The sequence below is a fragment of the Peromyscus maniculatus genome, chromosome 1 (assembly GCF_049852395.1).
Source record: "Peromyscus maniculatus bairdii isolate BWxNUB_F1_BW_parent chromosome 1, HU_Pman_BW_mat_3.1, whole genome shotgun sequence".
Lineage (NCBI taxonomy): Eukaryota > Metazoa > Chordata > Mammalia > Rodentia > Cricetidae > Peromyscus > Peromyscus maniculatus.
The window spans coordinates 149946080-149967408 of NC_134852.1; the positions used below are offsets into that span (position 1 = coordinate 149946080).

General features: G+C 46.5%; 1 protein-coding gene across 1 annotated transcript in view; it reads left to right on the forward strand.

Annotated features, from left to right (window-relative positions):
* Inpp5a (inositol polyphosphate-5-phosphatase A) overlaps positions 1–21329 on the forward strand; it is a 201108-nt gene that overhangs the window by 56313 nt on the left and 123466 nt on the right. The window contains exon 2 of the mRNA XM_076554691.1: positions 2724–2765. Coding sequence (XP_076410806.1) covers positions 2724–2765 — 42 coding nt within the window. The remainder of the gene's footprint in view (positions 1–2723; positions 2766–21329) is intronic.

A 21329-nucleotide genomic window follows, 5' to 3' on the forward strand; every position in this document is an offset into this window, starting at 1 on the left:
CAGTTCAGACCATTCCTGCTGGCCTGTCCTGAAGTATGGCTTTTCCTCTTGTCTCCATTAAGGATCCCATGCTCTGGTTCTGAAACCTAATGACACATGTGTCCATTTGTGTGAGCGGTGAGAGTACTGGATAGATGGGACTGTGTGGGTTGGGGCCCCTATGACAAGTAGCTCAGAGAGAATTGTGTTGGGTTGCTGGTGTCCCCCGCTGAGAGACTTGCTGTAAGCACATGGAAGCCCAAGTTTAGCAGTGCGAGGCACACATATTTTGCTCTGCAACACAGAGCCCCTTTGAAGAGCTTACCTGGGTGGGGGTTCTTGGACCAGGTAGCAGAGGCTGGGAGATCATAGTTGGGCTTTGCCTGTGATCAGACTGGGAACTTGGTTAGTGGGCTTTACATCTGTTTAATGACGTAAGTCCTACTTCTAGTACTGAAGAGCACTTGGAGTGTTGACAGGGAGCCCCCTGGATGAGAATAAGGAGAAAGTATGGCAGGTGAGACCTTTAGCTGTGTTAGAGCTCCATGTGCTGGAATTGGTGGCTACTTAGGAAAGAAACAGCAGTCCTGGAAGACTGGCTGCCTTGAAGGCCATGCAGTGGGCTCTTTCACTGAGAGCTTCTGGGGGCTTCACTGCCCTTGCCTTCTCCCCTGCTCATAACCCTCCCCTGCTCAGAGGCCTGGGCAGGACTGTATCTTCCATGACTCAGCTTCTGCCTGGGCCAGAGGAGCAGTGAGGCCTGCGGGCCAGACCTGCTGAGACTGTACTCTATGTGTATGTGTCCCATCTCCTGTACCCTTTCACGTGGGCATTCAGCTGTGTCTGTCTTTTGGCTGCTGTCAACCTCAGTTTCCACGTGGAAAGCATTTTTACTTGTCTGGAGAATACGCCGGGGACTTGCTGGTTAGATGGTGTCCAGACTTAGCATTTTAAGGACCAGCCTAAACTGCTCCCTTCAGTAGTGTAGAGGGTTTCTGTTTGCTACTCTTCACTGATACTGTTTTAGCATCCTAACCATTGTATCATCTGCCTTGATTGGTTATCTATCTATCTATCTATCTATCTATCTATCTATCTATCTATCTATCTATCTATCTATCTATCTATCTATCCATCCATCCATCCATTTATTTATATTTTTTAAAGACTGGCTCTACCTGTGTAGTCCCGACAGTCCTAGAACTCAGTTTGTAGACCAGGCTACCATCAGACTTGCAGTGACCCTCCTACCTCTGTTTTCTAACACTAGGATTACAGTGTGCCCCACCGTACTAGGATACTTTGTGGTTTTGGATTGGCATTTCCTCAGAGGCAAGTGATGCTGACCCTCTGCCTGTGCTTGGCCTCTCTGCCTGTCCTTGCCGCACTCTGGCTTGTCTTTGTAGTGCCCTATTGCCGCTTTCAGTGGGGACAAGGCAGGGAGGCAGTGTCTCCTGTGTGTGTGGAACCCACCTGGGAGTCCCGCTAAGGCATCCATTTGAGAGTTGGTTAATGTCCGGTTTCCTCTGTGTTCCTTGTGTGAGGTCTGTGATGCTCTTTTTCCTTGCCAACTTTTCCCCATCATTAATTTTCCTGCAGTGCTCTGTCCATGATTTTCAGGACACTCAGTGGACAAAACTCTGGGAGTGGTTCAGGCCTAGCCATGGCTAGACAGCCTGGGCTCTGCTCCTCTGAGCCTTGCTTGTGGGTGGGTGTTCAGGTTCTGCCTGTCTGGGATAAACTGGGCAGTGACTTCAGTCAGTGGCACAGGCAGGCCTTGTGAAAAACCAACCGACAGACAGACAGACGGACAGACAGACATATAACATTATGTCTATGACATTTGCAGTTTTTTAAGTGTGTACTGCAGAGGGCAGAGTACATTTGCATTATTGGATGGCTTTGACATGCCCAGGGCAGCACTAGCCTGCTCATGGGACACTGACTGTCCTCCCCCATGCTGCCTTTTGACCAAGGCTACCCAGGGCATCTCATGCTGGCTCACACCAGGCCCTGGCTGAGTCCCACACTTGGGCTTGGTTGGGCTACACTGCCCTGGGCCTGACTGGCCCGGAGCCTAAGGGAGCACTGTCAAGGTTTGGGGGCCTTTAAGTGTGACCACAGCTCCTTCCTACTTCCCTGAGCAGGGCTTGTCATGGCTGATACTTGGCTCTTCTGTTTCTGCTTCTTGTTTGGGAGCACTGTACATACAAGGCATGGGGTTTCCATCTGTCCGCTGTTTCCTGAAAGTTCTGAGCACTGGGATTAACTCCCCAAACAACACCCTCCCCACAGCACCCACCCTTTGCCCCAACTCCCAGCAGAGCCCCATGGCGTCGGATGGTGTGTGCCCATGCGGCACTGCATAGTGGCTCTGGTTCAAGCAGGGATGCTGCTGCTTGGCTTTGTTGTCCTTTGGAAGCAGATCTATGATGCCGCTCCTGTCTCCTTCCCTACAGCCCCAGCTGGGGACAGAGCAAGGATGTGGGTCAGTGGGACATAGGTGCCCTGTGCCTGACTCTGGCTAAATGTCAATTTGCATCACAGGGGCAGCCCACAGGGCCCAGCTTGTGTGTGGATGGTCTCCCTCTGAGGAGTACAGACCCCATGTGGATAGAGGTCCCCCATGCACACCCCTAGCTCCTCACTGTGAGGCTTGCCCTCAGGTTTCCTCACTGGAGCCTCTGCACCCTGTTTGGGGTAGTGGCTCTGCTCTAATTTCCCCCTTTCCTCTTCATTTACAGCCAGAAAACCTGCAGAAGAACTGGCTTCGGGAATTTTACCAGGTAAGAGCCTCTGAGCAAGCACTTTCCGAGTAGCCATTTGGGTGGTGAGTATCTTCATTGTGGTGTTTGGACGCCAAGGTTACATTTTGTCCACGTGGAGCTGTCACTAGGTCAGTCCTGGGAAGCAGTTGTTATCATCTCCCAATGACTGACACTTGGCTCTTTGGCTCCCACCTGGAAGGGAGGGAAACAGAGAACACAGAGGGCCTTGGTGGGGGTGTTTCTTTGAGGTTGGGTGTCGGTACCACGATGAATAGCACTTTTCAGGAGGATTCCCCTAACTGCAACATGAACATGGACAGGCCCATACAGATGACATGACCACACGGGGCCTGCCACAGGTCTGGGTGGGAAGCAATGGGGGTGTCACTTTGAATAGGTAGGCAGCAGTCTCCAAGTGCGTCCCAGGAGGAGGATGACTTAATGCAGCAAGCAGCCCCCTGGTTCTGCAGTTAGCTCTGGGTGGATGGCAGACCTCTGAGCAGATGATATGTAGACCTGGAGGATGGGAAGGCCTGAGCAGCCAAGAAGGGTAAACCAAGGTAACTGGGTAAGTGACCACAGCCCAGAGGACAGCAAGGCACGCTGTATTTGTACACAAAAGTTCCCACAGAGTTTTCACAGGGTTAGGCTAGGACTCTGGTGCTTAATTCTCTCAGCTTTGTTTATTTGTTGGGTGGAGGTGGACAAGGGTGGGACCCAAGCCATGAAGGAGACAAAGAGACCGGGAATTATAGATATCCCAGGGCGCATGGCGCACACCTGCCTGTAGCTCTGCAGCTTGCTTTAGGTGCAGGCTGGTAGAGACAGGGTTGGGGAAGTCACAGTTCGTACTGGTCATCCTGGGTACAGTGATGTAGGTCTTTTGGGGCTGAGTCTTTTCATCCACACAACACTTGGCAGCTCTCTGTCCTACTGGCTACCACATATGTCTACTAGGCATTTGGATGTGGGCTCATTCAATCTGAACCTAGCATTTCTGAGTCTCCCATTATCCAGGTTTTACACTTGGTTCTCTTTAGGGATGTAAGGCAGATTTTTGGTATGTATTTAAGGCCAAGGAAGGAAAGGCCCTGATTATGCTTGGGTTGGGACAAATTAGGAGTTGGTAGTCACAGAAGGGCCTAAGACAATGTGGAGCAGGGCAGGGCCCTACCATTTAAGGATCTGAGGTCATAAGGAGATGGGCTTTGCCGTGGGAGGGCCTGATTTAGAGAGAGGCTGGTCAGGACCCTGTCAGGGAAGGGTCTGAGGTAGTGAGGGTCAGGGGCAGGTCCTGCATAGGAGGCCGAAGGTAGCAAAGGTGGGCCAGAGACCTGTTGTGAAAGGGTCTGAGGTGGTATGTGAATATGGAGGCCTCTGTCAGAAGAAGATCTCAGTGAGTGAGCAGATCAGAGCCATGTCAGAGGTGGTCAGAAGTGGTGAGGGGCTAGTTGGGTTCAGGGTCTGGGAGCCATAAACCTTGTCTCTGGAGTACCAGGTCTGGGTCTTGTGGAGCTGGTGTGCCTGGCGTGGCCTTGAGATTGTTTTATGAGCTCATATGAGTGTGTGGATACCCACAAGGTGGTAGGCATGTATTCCTCCTGTTCTCACAGTCCCCGTATGATATGGTGCATGTTCTTAGGTTAAACCAGGGAGCTCATGGACCTTGGTATGGGCGATGGCCACAGTAGAGATGGCATCACTCCGTTAGTTGTAAACCAGTTCTAAGAGTGATTGGTGCAGGGAGAGTCATATCTAGGATTACTCTGAGGTACAAGGGAGCAGAGTTCCCAGCATGCCATGGTGTCAGCATGGATAGTTGGGTGGGAGATGCAGCCTTACACTGGGGCTCCAGCTGGCTCCTCTGGCCCTCTGAGTCTCTGTTCCTGGTTCCTTGGTGACAGATGGAGGCATGACATGGTGGAATGATAGACTCCTGTCAGGTGAGGCCAGGGCATTCCTGTGAGAGCAACAAGAGCAAGTGGAAGCTAGGTCTGGGTATTTGAGGATAACTCTGGTCAGTGATGTCCCAAGATGCTCATCACAGAAATCCAGAACTGTGACTTTGGAGCTAGGCCTGAGAGTATGGAGATGGTGCATGTGAGTTTGGTTCTGGGGGTACTCACCAGAGAAAGCCAGCACAGGAGCTGTGTGACTAGAGCTAGGTCTGGCTTGCACTGTGTCTATCTGATTAATTTCATCTGGGTACTTGCCTTCTAAGGCAGGCTCTCAGTGCTGATCTGAGGGGTCTTGCTGGTGTTGCATACTTGCCTTCACTCTCCACTGGCTGTTTGGCCAGGCCCTGGTTCTTCACCCTCATTGGAGGGAAGCATGAATGAGCTTGCAACTTGTGCTCTGAATGTATGGTGAGGACAAAGGGTTCATGTTGTGAAAATTGGGGAGAATGAGGAATAAGGCCTCTCCTACATAGTTTAGCATGCCATTGCAATTATAGTGCCAAATGTACATACCACAGTAAATTTCAGAGCTGTTTCCTCAGCTCACTCATTTATTAGTTTGTTTGTTCATTCATCATTCATTCATATTAACTTCATTCATCTGGGAGGCACCAGCATGAACAGGACAGACATTGCTCTCTTGAACATCTGTGCATCATGGTTGGCATGAGGAACCTTTTTCTTGGTGTAGTCATGGACAGCCTCCAAGGGAGATTAGGAGAAGCCCTTGCTGACTTTGTGCTGATTTTGTTTCTTCCAGCCTTAAAGGTGGGGTAGCTAGAAAATTAGTTTCAGTTTTATTGATATTGACAAAGGTAATAGACTTTAGTGTTTGAGCTCTCAGAACAGGGGCCTCTTGCCTTGTGTGTTGGTGTGGCCAAGCATTTGCCTGCCTGGCATGTTGTGTGTGTGTGTGTGTGTGTGTGTGTGTGTGTGAGAGAGAGAGAGAGAGAGAGAAGGGGAGGGGCAGTTGTTAGTTGAATATCATTCTAAAGAAATTGAACAAAGAAAAGTTAAAAATATCTTCTCTGCTACATTCCACATCCAACTTGATATACACACATGCATTAATATGTATGTATCTGTCTATGTGGGGCTGCAGGGGAATACATTATATCTTCTATAAGTGGTTCACATACAAATACCCTTTTCTCTAAGCTAATACTCAGAACTATTTGAGTAGCTTAGCGGTATTTCCTTATATGGTACACTTTGAGTTTTTGAAGTTATTTTTCTATTACCAGAACTTCTAGGTTGTTTGAATTTGGTAGCACTATAAGGATAATTTAAAAACAGAACAGGATATAATGTTATTTGTACAAATATAAAACAAGAGGGTTGTCTTAGTTACTTTTCTATTGCTGTGATAAAATACCACAACCAAGGCAACTCATGAAAGAAAGCATTTCATTTGGGACTTACAATTTCAAAGGGTTTAGATTCCATGATGTTGGAGCAAAGCTGTGATAGGAATAGCTGAGAGCTCACATCTTGATCCATAGGTAGGATTGCGCGTGAACGAACACACACACACACACACACACACACACACTCACACACACAATGATGCAAGTCTTTTGAACCCTCAAAGCCTGCTTCCAGTGACATACTTCCTCCAACAAGAACACAATTATTCATAGTTCCACCAACTTGGGCCTAAGTATCCAAAGATATGAGCCTGTAAGGGTGGGGAGCATCCTTATTCAAGCCACCACGCAGGTATTAAAGATTTTTAAATTGATATGAGAGCTAGTTTGTATTTATTAATAAGAACCAGAAAGATGTAAAATGATTCAAAGAAGAAGCCGGTGCACAGAGGTCCTCCCCTCAGCAGTTCTGAAGTGAACTAACTTAATATATGTGAAGGTGGCCGGTGTCTACAGCAGGGCAGTCATCATGAGCATCCTTCACAGCAGGCCTTTCCCTGATCGCGGGGCACGTGCATTGCTGTGTCTTTAAATGTTCACACTTACCAAGCAGTTCACAGATAGCAAAGGTGAGAGAGCAAGAGGTGAGCTAAACAGGTGCCAAGCTCCGTCCTCAAAGTCTTCCACGGTCTTTCCTTGCAGGGCTTTTAAGAACTGGGTGATGGATCACATCTGTGTCCAGCAAACATGAAAGAGCAGTTGCCGGTTTATCCTCCTGCCTTAAGACAACAGAACCATGCTAAGTGCAGGCACCCATGTTTCAAACACTAGACAGCACACACCCTTGGACAGTGGTCCCCACTCAGGGAGCAGCTGAGTGAGCAGAGCACTCTGCTCACCCAGCTTGTAGCAGAGAGAATTTCCCTAGCAGCATCCAGCAGCCTCTTACGGAGAGTTTAACAGCCAGTCACAAACTACTCAGCAGGTGAAGAAGCCACAGGAGAGCATGGCCTGCAGTGAGGTGAGGAAAACCAACTGTTAGTGTGGGTCGGGTTGCCATTTTTTTTTTTTTTTTTTTGGTCAACTCTAAAGATCCTGCTTGTAGTTTTCCTCACTGTCTATTGCCCACTTCTTCTTTTCACCAATTTTTGCCCTTTCTTTTCCTTACCCTGGGTTCACTCTGTTCTTTTATATCTAGCTTCTGAAGATGGAAGACAAAATGAAAAAAAAATCAATACAGCATGGAATATGACAGTCAAGATCCTAGAGGAAGTAAAAGATAGTCTGGGGACCAGCACTGGCACTTTATACCAACAGATTTGAAATTTTATATGAAGGGAGCCAGTTCTTGGAGAACCATAGTGTCAGTGTTTACTCGAGAGGCAGTAAATGAGTGTGGCCCTATAGTAAATGAGCTTGGTCTCGTACTCATTAGATTAAAATTTTGCTCATATATTTCCCCTAAACCCTCCAGGTCCAGATGGCTTCACTGGTGAGTTCTGTCCAATATTTCAGCAAGAAGCAATAACAGTTTTACAGGAACTTTCCAAGAAAATTGAGTCACAGTTGACGCTTCCTAACTCAGCCTGTGACATGAACACTAATTATCCTGGCACCCAAAGTAGACAGACATTGCATGATAAGAAAAACACATATCAGTATCCACCCTGGAAACAAGTACAACGCTCCTTAAAGGTTCAGTAGATCAAAATGATTTGTTGTCAAAATGTCTTCTAGAACTGTTGCCCTCGACATTAGCCAGAGAAGCTTTCCTCTGCAGTGGTCTGCAGTCAGTGCAGAGAGCTATAACTGATCAGAGTGCTGAGATTAATGCTCAGCCCTGAGTGAGACACCATATCAGTTCTCACCCCCAATGGTCAGGGACCATCACTGAAGAGGGGCAGGAAGAATATCAGAGCTGGAAAATGGGGAGGGATGCTGTGAAACACTGTCTTAAGGACATGCCATGGCTGTGGCGCCCATGGACTCACTCAGCTGTGATTAATTGCATGGGCTCACTCAACACTCCAACAGCCCAACTAATTGGACTAAGTTGATTATTAACCTAAAAAAGGAGAGGACATGAAACAGGGAGGGGGACTTTTGGGGATACCTGAAGGGAGTGGAAGGGAGAACTGGGGGGAGCATATGGTCAAGGTGCATTGCTTACATGTATGAAATTGTCATATATTAAGTAGAAGGTATTCTGTTTTAAAAGATTGAGCAAACCAAAGCTATAAACATGAAAGTACTCACACATGCATTGTGATGATAGTTTTTCCTCAATTTCTATGGGGGATGGGCTCTGGTGCATCCCACAGATATGAAATGGCTCAATATTTTGAAGGATTTGTGTACATCTTCCCACAGGGCTTACTATCTAACACAATGCAGATACTGTATAGTTATCACTTATATTGTTTAGGGAATAAAAAGACAAATGTCTGTGTATGTTCAGTACAGAGGCAGCTTTCCTCCGGCCAAATCCATGTGTATAGAACTACAGGTGTAGTTAATGTATAATGACTTAGGAATTCAAGGCCAGCTTAACATTCAGATAACAATGACTATAATTTACTATGTTGATTGAAGAAAAAAAAAACATATTTGTCTCAACAGATGTAGAAAAATCATTTGAAAAAATCTTGTAATATCTTTGATTAAAAATCTAAAGTAGCTGAGAAAACAGCCAGGTGTGGTGATGCACATCTTTAATCCCAGCACTCAGGAAGCGGAGGCCAGTGGGTCTCTGAGTTTGAGTCTAGCCCGGTCTACATAGTGAGTTCAGGCCAGCCAAAGGCTACATAGTGAGACCCTGTCTCAAACAAATGAACAAATGAATAGACTAGTGTAGAAAACAACTTCCTCTGAACTGTGGAAGCCTGTGTAGTTCCCTCAGTTCACTTGTATCTAATGGTGACAAGCATAATGACTTTTATTTTTTTGAGGCAGATTTCTCTGTGTAGCCCTAGCTGTCCCAGAACTCTCTCTGTAGACCAGGCTATCTATCCTTGAACTCACAGACATCTGCCTGCCTCTGCCCCCAAAATGCTGGCATTAAAGGTGTGTACCACCACTGCCCAGCTTGCATAATGGCTGGAGGAGCAGGTAGTGTTGCCTGTCTTCTCATGGTGGTGTTGAAGGCCATGTCACTGCAGTGCAGCAAGAAATGAAACAACAGAGAAGTAATAAAACCTCCATTGGCAGAAGACATTGCCGACTGCCTAGAAAACCATGACGGTCCACAAAGACTTTGGCTGCTGTACTGCTGACTGGATATATTTAGTTTTCAACATATAAGGCCAGTGTGAAAGCATGTTTTTATTAGCTACAGACAACTATAAACTTAGCATTAAGAAAAGGATTAGCAGTAAAATGAAATACCTGGGCAAACTCTAATGTAATGTCAGTATATACACTGAAAAGCTTCGAGACACCAATGCAAGAGCAAAGAATATGAAGAAGTTGAGAGATGCCACATTTGTGGATTAGGAGATGTGAATTATGTCAGAGTGTTAATTTTCCATCATCTGATATACTACTAATCTAATGTAGTTATGATAAAAATCTCAGCAGAGGACAGGTGTGTGGTACATGCTGGTTATCCCTGTACTTGGGCAGCTGAGTCAGGAGGATCATGAATTTGAGAACAGCCTAGGCTGTATAATGAGACCCTGTCTCAAAACAATTCTCAGCAGAAGTTTTTGATGCAAGTATAAAATATGATTCTAAAAATATATGGGCAAGGAAGGGAACTAGAAGAGCCAAACAGTTTGGAGCAAAACAGGATTTGAGGACTCACGTTCTGGTTTCAGGAAGTGTCATAGAGCTGCAGGAGTCAGGACATGCATTGGCAGTTGTGTGGAGGAGAGGGGTGTGGCAGCAGAGATGGATATGGCCAAGTGACCAGCAGCAGGATAGAGTTCAGGTTCGAGAGCGGTGGCCTGGCTAGTATGCACTGGGACAGCTGCTCAGCCAGGTGCAAATGCACCTGTAAAGTCCACACTTTGTACTGTGACTCAGTGTGAGTCATAGAGCTAAATGTCAGTCCACACTTTCTACTGTGTACAGAAACTGACTCAACGTAGGTCCTAGAGCAAATGTAAGACTTAAGCCCATGATACTTCTAAAAGGAAGTTTTTTTTTTGTTTTGTTTTTTTGTTGTTTTTTTTTAAGATCTTTGTAATCTTGAGTTGGGCAAAGGTTTCTTATGTCCAACACTAAAAGCATAATTCAAGGTCAAGAAAGAAAATCAATAAGTTAGACTTCATCATAATTAGGAACAGTTCTTCATGAAAACAGTATTAAACGAATGAAAAGAAATCGCAGGTGGGAAGGTGCAGTTTAGGATGCAATAGTCTCAAAAGCTCATGTATTGAGGTGTGCTTGCCAGCTGATCGGAGCCATTGAATCCCAAGGGCTAATATATGGATCTACTGGTATTCATTCTTTGATTCACAGTACAATTTCATTCTTAGGAAGTAGGGCTTGCTGCTATCTGTTTACCTAGCCGACACAAGGGCATATTTATGCTGAGACTTGATGCAAATATGTACAGTTGCTTTGTTTGTAATCCCTGCCTTTGAGAGAAGCCAGGCTCAGAACATGCCACAGGACTCCATCATGTGGCTTGGAGGATCCAGGACTATGGAGCAGAAATGCTGCCTTGCTGGGCTGCCTGAGTGTCTGAGTTCCAAATGGATGTCTAGAGTGACATCAGATGTTTATTTGTGTACCCCGTACTTCCTCTGGTAGCTCCTCTGTCCCTCTGGTGTCCTTCCCATTGCCACCATGTCACAGTACCCAGATGCAGGCTGCCTTTTTATATTGTGCTGTCCTCACTTTTTTGAAATTCGTTGCAGATGCTCAGGGCTTCCTGAATTGTTAGCCTGTTTGCAGCTCTCCTTTTCTTCCCGGTCCCATTTCCAACAGCTGGAGTGACCTGGGGCCTCTTGGTCAGGTTTTCCTGTCCCACTTCACACGCCTATGATGGCTGGCTCTGCAGCCTTGCTGTGCCTGATAAAGCCCTTCATCCTCACTTTAGTCTTCAGACTGTGTAGCTAGGCAGGCTTTTTAGCCTCCCTAGTAGCTGAGATTGTAGGCTTGTACCACCAGGCACAGCTTCACCAGAGTCTTTGAATGATACCATATAACCCAACCTCATTCCACAAAGGCAGCAATCATCCTCAAATTCTTGGTCAGAGCCTGGCCGAGAATAGGAGGTAATACGTTTTCACTATGTAGCAGAGCCAGAAGTGAGGAAGCCAGTGTCCTGTGGTCTTCTGTGAAGTACAAGAGAGGCCAATTGGACAGGGGCACTGGAGGGGATAGAGAGGGAAAGCTCTGGGACTAGTCTTGTCACTGGGCCTGGCTGCAGCTGACCCAGGGTTCCACGTGCAGGCTTTGGAGCAGCATGAGCCTAAGTATATAATAGTTGTGATAAAGTCAGGCTCCTTTGCTCTCAGATTGTCTCTTTGGCTGAGGTTCAAGAAGTGCCTTGGCGAGAGCCACAAGACATGGTTCAACAGACATCAAGCAGATTTGGTCACTGGCTTGAAGCAGGGGTCCTGGAGTTGAAGGCAGTCCAGGAGCCCCTTGGGACTTCCTACTGCCAGTGTGACCTTTTGAGAACCGAGGAGGCCTGCTGTATATAGACCCTGTTGGGCCCTAGCTCTTTAACTTGAAGTGACCGACATTGGTATGGTTTTGCCCATCCATGCCTAGTGTCTTTGGATCCAGGGTGTGGACATCCTGCCTGCTTCCCAGGGGGCAGCTTGAGGTTCTGCCAATCTGAGTGGCTTATTCTAGAATGCCTATTGCTGGGGTCTTAATCTTCCTTCTTTTACCTCTTAAGACTTAGAGGCATCACATGTCACTTTATAGGTACTACTTCATTCTTCTTTAATGGTACATGTGACATATGATTGGCCCATTGATGGTATCTGGGTTCCGTCAGACCAGACCTACCTGAGCATTTGTTGTCATTCTCCATGGACACATGGGCCCACTCCTCTCAGTCCACTTCAGGAATGTGTGCCGAAGGCTGCAAGAATGTAGCCAGGTGAGGGTGCAGGAGAATCCACAGGTGGTGATGTGGCTGGTCATTCTTGCTCTGTGACTCTGGGAAGGGCATTGTGGCAGCATCTACCCGAGAGAGCAGCACACAGACAGGCACAGCTGAAGAGAAGCAGCCGAGTCTGCCAGGCTCACCAACAGCTCCCATTCTGAGGGAGCTTTCGTTGGTCTGTGTTTTGGATCCCTTACATTGTCACACTTGCTGTAGGATTCAGGCATTCAGTCTTCACTGTGATCCTGTCCTCCTGAAGTCCAACCCTCCATTGTGATGGTGCTGGTGGTGGGACCTAGGCGGTGATGAGGTTTAGACGAGGTCTTGAGAATGGGCCCGAGATGAGATTAGTGCCCATGTCAACAGAGACAGCAGGGCTTGTCTGCTTCTCACACAGGACAACATGGCAAAGGTAGTGCTTTGAGCTGAGGCAGAGACCTCACTAACCCCCAGTGGGCTGGCATCTTGATCTTGTGCTTCTGTCCTCAGCTGTGAGTGTGTTTAGCTTGGCCCTCATGTAACATTTTGTCCAACTAACTATGCTGACCAAGGTAGAATGGTGAGGGTACTGCCTGAGCTTCCAGAAGGCTTTTGGGGGAACCAAGACTGGGAGGGCCAACCTTGGGTGCTTTGTGAGGGAAACTGGGGTCAGCATGATTGAGGTCTTGGGTGTCATGCCTCCAAAGGATGCTGCTGTCCTCTGTTGGCTGACTTGCTAAACAGTGTACCCTCTATAGAAGTAGTGGCCTTTTATGCCTCTGTTCGCTCTGTCCCTCTCTGCCAGAAAGACCCTGGTCCTTCTCTTTACATAACTGTAGAAGGGATGGATGGATGAAGGAAGGAATAAATTACTGAGGCTGGAAGAGAAGCATCTTCCAGCATGAAGAATTGTGAAAGCAAACAGTTTGGGGCTGGGACAAGGAACAGCCTGGAATATAGGGAGACAGGGCAGAAACTTGCAGAGGAGGCCTCAGGAACCTTGGAGAGCTTGGTCCTTCCTATGGGGGCAGGCCCAATCCCAGATGGTTTACAGTGGAGATGCTGGGGTCAGATGTGCTACAACTGTGAGTTGGGATGGAAAACATGTTCAAGGAAGCTGTAGCATGGGAGGTTCCCTGGGCAGGTGTGACCCTTCCAAGCATGGAGAGGAGTTGGAGGTGATGGATGGGTCTATCTGATTTGAAGATATTATTGCTAGAGATTTAATTCTGTTGCCATTGTTGACAAGTATGCTTATGACATATGGTTCTGATTGGCAGTCCTTTTTTATTTGAGATTGGGTCTTGTTTTGTTGCATAGGTTGGTCTTGAACTTGTGAACTCAAAGCAGTTTTTCCATCTCAACCTCCTGAGTGTCAGGGACTGCAGGTGCCACCATCTTGCTTGACTCTGACCAGCAATCATAAATATGCTCTTTGTGAAGGGAGCCCAAGTATAGATGAATACTTTTCTAGAAATTTATCTCTAGCAGAAAACCTTGAAAGCAGGAGTGCCGACCATGTCTTCCATGAAGGGAGTGATCCTTCATGCCAAGGCTGTGTTTCTGCCTTAAGTGGCCTGCTGGCACAGGCCCTTTCATGCCCACCAGGAAAAGGCTTCAGAGCATGGCTGCAAGCCCAAGCAGGCCCCGGAGTCTGACAGGAAGGGTCACATTCTCACTACACATAGCCCATCTTTGCTATGTGACTCTAAGCAAGCTTTGTAACCTATCTGTGCCTCCTGTCCTGAAGTAAAGGCACCCAACCCATTAGGGCGAGGATTAATGAAGTTATTGAAAAGAAAGTGCCAGTGAGTCCTCCTGGCTCAGGTGCTCGGATGACACAGACAAGGCACTTCCTGCACCACCTGTCACCTGTCCTCCTCAGTTTTCTCTGGGGACTCTGGGTGACATGGAGTGAATGTAGCTGTGTGCTGTGTGGAGCAGACTGCCCTGGGCTCCTGGTAGTTGAAGGGTTCCCAGAGGAAAGGGCCTGGCTGAGCAGGGCTAGCATGTTCCCTCTGGGCTCCGACAGTGTCAGTGTTACTAAAGGACAGACCGAGCACACACTGGAAAGACAGCCTCACTCAGAATTGGTAGTTCTGAACACATCAGCCCTCAGCTGACGGGAGGGCCTGTCTTCTGCCCCACTAGAAATACCATCTGGGAATTAACACACTTTCAAGTTTTCCAGGACCACAATTAACAAAATGGAAAGAAACAAATGGAATGGATTTTGTTGTTGTTGTTGAGCCAGGGTCTTACTATGTAACTGGCCTGGAACTCACTATGTAGACCAGGCTGGCTTGAACTCACAGAGGTCTGCCTGACTGTGCCTCCTGAGTACATGGAATTTATTTAATAATATGTTGTATTTAACCCTGTAATTCTAAGCTCTTACTGCTTCAGTTTGTGATCAGTGTAGTTAGTAATAAAATACTTCATGAGCTTTTGTGCTGCCTTGGGAATCGAGTGTGCTTTATGCTTAAGACACATCTGTGCAGTACAACCAGTCACCAGGGAAGGTGCTGCTTACTGGCTTGCTCCTTGTGCCTTGTTCAGCCTGCTTTCTTACAGAACCTAGGACCACCTGCTGAGGGATGGCATCACCCGTCAATCACAAATTTAAAAAGTGTCCTACAAGTTTGCCTACAGCCCGATCTTATGGAGGTTTTCTTAATTGAGGCTCCCTCCACTCAGATGACTTTAGCTTGTGTCAAGTTGACATAAAACTAGCCAGCACACTATCTTTTGGAAGGAATGTGGTGGGTTTACATCAAGGTCATCCTGTTTGCTCATGTCCTCTTTTAGGGCACACTCTTCAGCAGATCTCCAGAAACATGGATTTTCAGATGTGCAGGGACACCTGACTGGTCTGAATCAGAGGCCCAGCAGCTCGGCCCCAGGCTAACACAGGTGTCTGCCATCAGGGTGGTGACTACTCAACTGTATAACCATTAGTGTGTGAAGATACTTGCCTGGGAGAAGAACTTCAGATGAAATATTGTAAAAATGATTGGGCAACAGTGGTGTCACCTTCATACGCATTGGAAAGGTTGGTGTGGTGACAGGTCACATAGTCTCTTATGTCTTTGTTCTTCCTTTTGTTTCCCATCTCCTAAGTCAGTGATGGTGTCCCTAGGCTGTGACACACTGGGTGCCCTGGGCTGCAGTGCTCTGGGTGTCTGAGGGTTGTAATGTGCTCGATCCCTCTGGGCTGTGATGCTCTGAGTACTCCTGCCCTGGGTTTTGATGTTGTTGTGCTCAGCTCTTCCTTCCAGTTTCCTCAGAAGTTTGGTAATTGAGTTACTCTTCACACCCACTTTCATAGATAAGAAAATTGAGGCTTCAATAGGCTATGAGATGTTCCTGCAGCTACAAGGCTGATCCGTTGTCAGGATAAGAGCCTGTTTCTGTCACTGCTGTCCCAAAGCTGTGCTTGCCAACAGCCAGAACTGGAAGAAGAGGCAAGCAGGATCTTGTGGAGAGAAGTGTGCAGGACTGAGGATCTGCTGTGCTGTGGAAGGGCTGGTGGACATTCTCAGAGTTGGGACAGGGCTGTGGGAAGCAGGTCCTGAAGAGAATCCTTGTGACTTCCTAAAGTGGGGTAGAAAAAAGGGAGATGGGAGGCTCAGCATGACTGTTAGCCTTCCTCTACACCGTAGGCTGGATGTCATTTGTTGTGTCAGAGGCAAATGTGTGGAGTGGGGCACTTAGAGGAAAAGAAAGGTGATTGAGCCATGAAGACTGTGCTAGACAGTTTTATGTCAACTTGACACAGGCTAGAAGTCATCTGAAAGGAGGGAACCTCGATTGAGAAAATGCCTCCATGCGATCCAGCTGCAAGGCCTTTCTTAATTAGTGATTGATGGGGGAGGGCCCAGCCCATTGTGGGTGGTGTCATCTCTGGACTGGTGGTCCTGGGTGGTTCTGGGTTCTATAACAAAACAGGCTGAGCAAGCCATAGGGAGCAAGCTAGTAAGCAGCACCCCTCCATGGCCTCTGCATCAGCTTCTGCCTCCAGGTTCCTGGCCTATTTGAATTCCGGTCCTTACTTCCTTTGAGGATGTGGCAGTGCTGTAGAAGTGTAAGCCAAATAAGCCCTTTCATCCCAATTTGCTTTTTGATCATGATGTTTCATCACAGCAACAGAAACTCTAAGACGAAGAAAGATCTGGGACAGAGTGTCTTGCGAGGTCCCAGCAGCCTAGCCAGGCACTCTCTGTGCAGTCCTTTAGAGAGCTGTCCTGTGCCATCTGTCCTGGTGACTCAGATGAGCCTGGTAGAGTACAGTTTGGTTCTGAGGACCCAGGTCTAAAAGACATTGGTGGGGTCAGGGTGGAAATGGAGGAAGATGGGAGAAGCTGGGACTATTGATATGGAGACCAGACTATAATTGGGGCTCAAGGAGCTGCCAGGGGCCTTGGGAACCTTAGAGGCTCTGTACTTCACATATAGGGACCCCCTCTCTACTGCGTGCCTTTAACACCAGTGATCTAGAAGTGGCCAGAGTGAAGAGGAACCTTATGTGATTCTGTGTGGTAGGCAGCTTCCTGAGAGAGGTGTTGAGCAGCGTCTCTGGCTGATCTCATCAGTCCATGACTTCCTGCTGGAAAGCCAGGAAAACACTCGCAGTGCTGTGTGAGCTTCAGTTTGATTTGCCCCAACTTTGGTTGGAGGCGCACACTTCTTATATGAAAATGGACCAGTCCATATACCTTAGAATTCCTTAAGCATAGGGTCTAAGGACAGGACCTAGTTCCACAGCTGACTCGGTTGTCACTCTTCACAGGTACAGGCTTCTCTCAGGTCCCCAGAAGAACTACTAGTAGTTTCTGCCCTTGAAGAACACAGCAAGAGCCCCGGCCTTATTAAGAAATCTTGGGCTGTATTCTAAGGCTGACCATGCTGCCTGTCAACGAGGTCAAGGAAATTCACAGTGTCCTATGTAGAGCAGTGAGACCCCTCCATCCCAGCTGACCCTCTGTGCTAGGCATAGACTTGATTGAGAGAGGCCATTTAATGGGGCCAACTAGGAGCTGCATCTAGTGGATCCCACACTATAAAGCCATAGACCCAAGTGCAGGGTACCTCTGTTGCCCAGCCCACAGGGATGTAGAAGAGCCCACATCTGAGCCCAAAGGCAGTGGCTGTTTAGAGCCTAGCCTTGGTAGCAGGGCTGGTGAACTCTTTTGTCCCTCTGTGCTTATTCTGGCCGTGAGGCTCCTGTGGTATGGCCTGCAGGATGTAATTCCTTTTTAGGTCACCAACACTTCTCTTTGGAGGAAACCTACCTAACAAGGCCTGGTTGTTGCTATTTTTAACTCTGCTCTTGGCAGTGTACACGGTTGGTGACCACAGGCTCACAGTGCAAGCTTCCTGGGAGCTGAGTATGGCCCTGTATTCGGGCATCTGCACAATATCACAAACAGAGAAGGGACTTATTGTTGGAAGGCTGTGTACCAACCTGCATGGGTGTATTTAATTCCCTGTGCAGTTTCTGGCCAAAATGTCTAGTTCGCTCTTTTCCAAAATACTTTAATATACTTAATATTAAATATTATTTAATATATTTTTGAGCTTTCCTGAAGAATGTAGTCCATGGAAATGGCACTTGAACCCCTGTACCACCTGTGTTATCTCTAAGTCAGAAGCAGCTCCTTTTGTCCGGAAGAAGACCTGTCATTTCCATTGTCAGGCAAGGGCAGTGTTGAGTAGAACTCTACATCTTACACCGCCACACCCTGTGGAGGGCTGGAGCTTGTTTTGCAGTATGCTTCCTGTTAGTGGTGTCATAATGTGACATCCTATACCAGCTGACTTAACATTTTTTATTAATAAAATTTATTCTATGTGCTTTTCACATCATATATCTTGATCCCATTAATTCCCTGTCCCTTCGCATCCCTCTCACCCCCCCCCCCCGAATAAAACAAAATTCAAGAGAAAAAAATGAAGAAGACAAAATGAGAAAAATTAACATAAAAAGTGGAGAGGGAAGGAATTAAAAATCTTGTCATGGAAGCTGCAATGTGGCCCAAGAAGTTATACTGTATACTCCTTGGTCCATACATCTCTACTTGCAAGTGCTTGTTTCAAAGAGTCATTGGTCTGGTTCGAGGCCCCTGGTTTCTTCTACATGTTCAATGCTGAGCCCCCACAGGAATTCTTCCTGGACATCCTATTGGTACCCTGTGTTGTGGTGATCCTTCAGCTTTGGGTCTGTGGGTCAGGTCCCTTCATGTGCTCCAGCAGATCATAGATGGTGTGGATGTTGGGGCGGGCCAAGTCTTAACCCTGGGTCTAGGCATGGGCAGCTGTAGGGTTGGTCTACCAGATGGGAAATGGGGACAGCTGTTTCATGCTCACAATTTCAGAGATAGCTCACCCACACCTCCACTAACAGGGTTGGATCTGTTGTGCTGCCCTGGTGGAGTACAGGGCCTGCTCTTCCAAGTGTTGCAGCTGATGGGGATCAGGAATAGCTCTCCCACTCTTGTGACCACAGGGCCAACGCTCCCAGGGGCTAGCTCTCCCACCTGCCCCAGGCATTGGTAGGCAGTGGGGAGGGCTTCTTTTCCCCACCCATGCTGCCACAAGACAGATGAGAAATGGGGACATCTCTCCCATGCACACAACTTCAGGGCTGGCTCACCCACTCCTGTGCTAACATGGTTGGCTCTATTGTGCTGTCCTGGCAAGGTGTGGTGTCTGCTCTTCTGCGTGTTGCAATCAGCTGACTTTACACTCTGTCAGGCAACCCCTGAGGTCTACCGGTTTCTCCAAGAAAACTGACCATGCTGCTCTCAAGCCAGCTTCATTGCTTGCCCAGGCTCTTTAAGGGCACAAAGCTCCTTCCAGAAGCCAGTTAAGGGCAGCCCAGGAGCCAGCTGGTTGTCTTGTAGCTGCCGTGAGAACTTTGCATGAGGTCTCCACCCTCCCTGGTCCTGAGTGGAGCAGCTCTGTGCCCAACATGGTGACATCTCCCTAGCCCCTGATGCATCCTTTGTCATAAATGCTAATGTCAAAGCAATACCACTTGTCCTCCTGTGCTGGGTACTTGGTGTAGTTATACTTTTTTGTTGGGACTGTCAGCCTGCAAATAATGACACAGACACTTATTGTTACTTATGAAAGTTTGGCCTTTAGCTTAGGCTTGTCCCCAACCAGCTCTTACAATTCAAATTAACCTGCTATTAATCTACATTCTGTAACGTGGCTTGGTTACCACTGCTCTGTACTATGCATCTAACTTCTTAAGTCTCATTGGCGTCTGGCTGGGGACTCCACCTTTCTTCTTCCCTGCATTCTCTCTCTCTCCCAGGAAGTACCTTCTGCCTAGCTATTGGCCATTCAGCTTTTTATTACACCAATCACAGCAATACATCTTCACACAGTGTATGGATATCCCACAACATTTTCCTCTTTGTGTCTAAATAAAAAGGAAAAGGTTTAACACAGTAAAGCTTTATATAATAACAATTAAAGGAAAGGTTTTAACTCTATCATAGTAAAACTATATACAATAAGGACAATTTTAAGGTAATAATTACATTCACAATGTCCAGTCCATATGTATTTGGCAAATCCAGAGGAAGAACTGTATTATCTATCTTACCTTAGTAAGTCCAAAGTTTTATACCTAAACCACTTTCTATCATAACTTGTATTACTATTCTAAAAATATCTTTTTAAACTTTAAAACATCTTCTTAGATAAACCACTTAAGCTTTTATGTCTCTCAACCTTTACAAACTTTACATCTCTTTTGTAAATTTCCTTTCTGAATTTGGTAACAAGAAAAACTGTAACTATAACTATCCAGTCTTCAACCCCATCAAAGACCTGAGAAGGATATACTATTACCTGAGTAAACAGGAAGTGCAGAGCAAGCAACTTCCAAAACTATAGAAATGACAGAAACAACTAGCTGTCTGGACAATCACTCAAGGTTCTTCTGCAATATTGGGGCATCCATCTTCAGCCTACAGGCCTAGAATATCTGAAAGACCTTTTTTGTGAAGCAGAAATTTCAAAGGACTGTCTTACCTTGTCTTGGCAAAGTTTGGCAGTCTCCTTCTTTTGTGCCATGCTTGTCCAATTTTGACAGCATACTGCAGCATTTGAGGTAAGGGCAGTTTCTTGCCCAGTGGCTAACTTTGCCATAATGAAAGCAAACTCCATATGGAGGTTCTTTGATGACCACCATCCTTTTTTGAAGTATATTGGTGCTGCCAGAAGCAGATGTTTCTCACTATCATGAAAAGCCTTGTGTTTTAAAAATATCTTAAATACCATATTCTGTAGGTCTCTGAAGTATTTGAAGACCATCTGTCTATCTAAAATATATCTCTTTGACCTTGAAAACATACCTAACATAGTCACAAATTTGATTGTTAGATGACTAACTACTAACCTGTATTTCTTAATTATCATAAATAGTAGTTTCAAGGATTTGAATAACTTTTAAGGACTAGAAATTTACATTATATTGTTAACTGAGCTGCATAGGCACAATACCTTAAACAAGAGTAGAAACATATATGCAGTGTAACAAAAATAACCTTAAATTTGTATCAGTATACAAAAATCCATACCATTGTAAAATATTTAAGGCTAGTAGTTGCTTTTTTAGTTTAAAAGTAGATTCAATAATCTACCTTTCTATCTTTTCATTCCTATATTCCTTTTTCTTTTCAGAATGAGGTCCCTGATTCTAATCTTCTTTGCTTAGTTTCCTCCCTGACTGTGACCAATAACAACTTGCAGCCAACACCCCTAAACAATGATAAACATCCATAATCCACTGAATGACCAAAAACCATCCACCCCACCTCTTGGGAATGTGGGTGTTGTGTTTCTCTAGACTGCTTCCTGTTGTCTTGGGGGGTGATGGTATCTTTAGGGGACCCTGAGAAAATTGGGATAATGACCAAGTCCTGGGAAGGCTAGCTGTATTATTTTCTGTTTAGTCTCTGTGTTATGGGAAAGTGTAGAGCTTAAGTCTTGGCTAGACTAGTCTGTGAGGTTGGACCATCTCAGGTAGAAACTTTGAAGTTGTTCTGGATGCAGAATTTTGAGGAAACTACAACAGAGGCATTCTGAGAGGCTGGATCATCTCAGCTGCCTGTCCTTTATTGGTGTCTGATCCTTTTTTTCTGAAAACTCACAAACTTTTAAAGGCAACATATATATCTGCATTAACACAAGTATA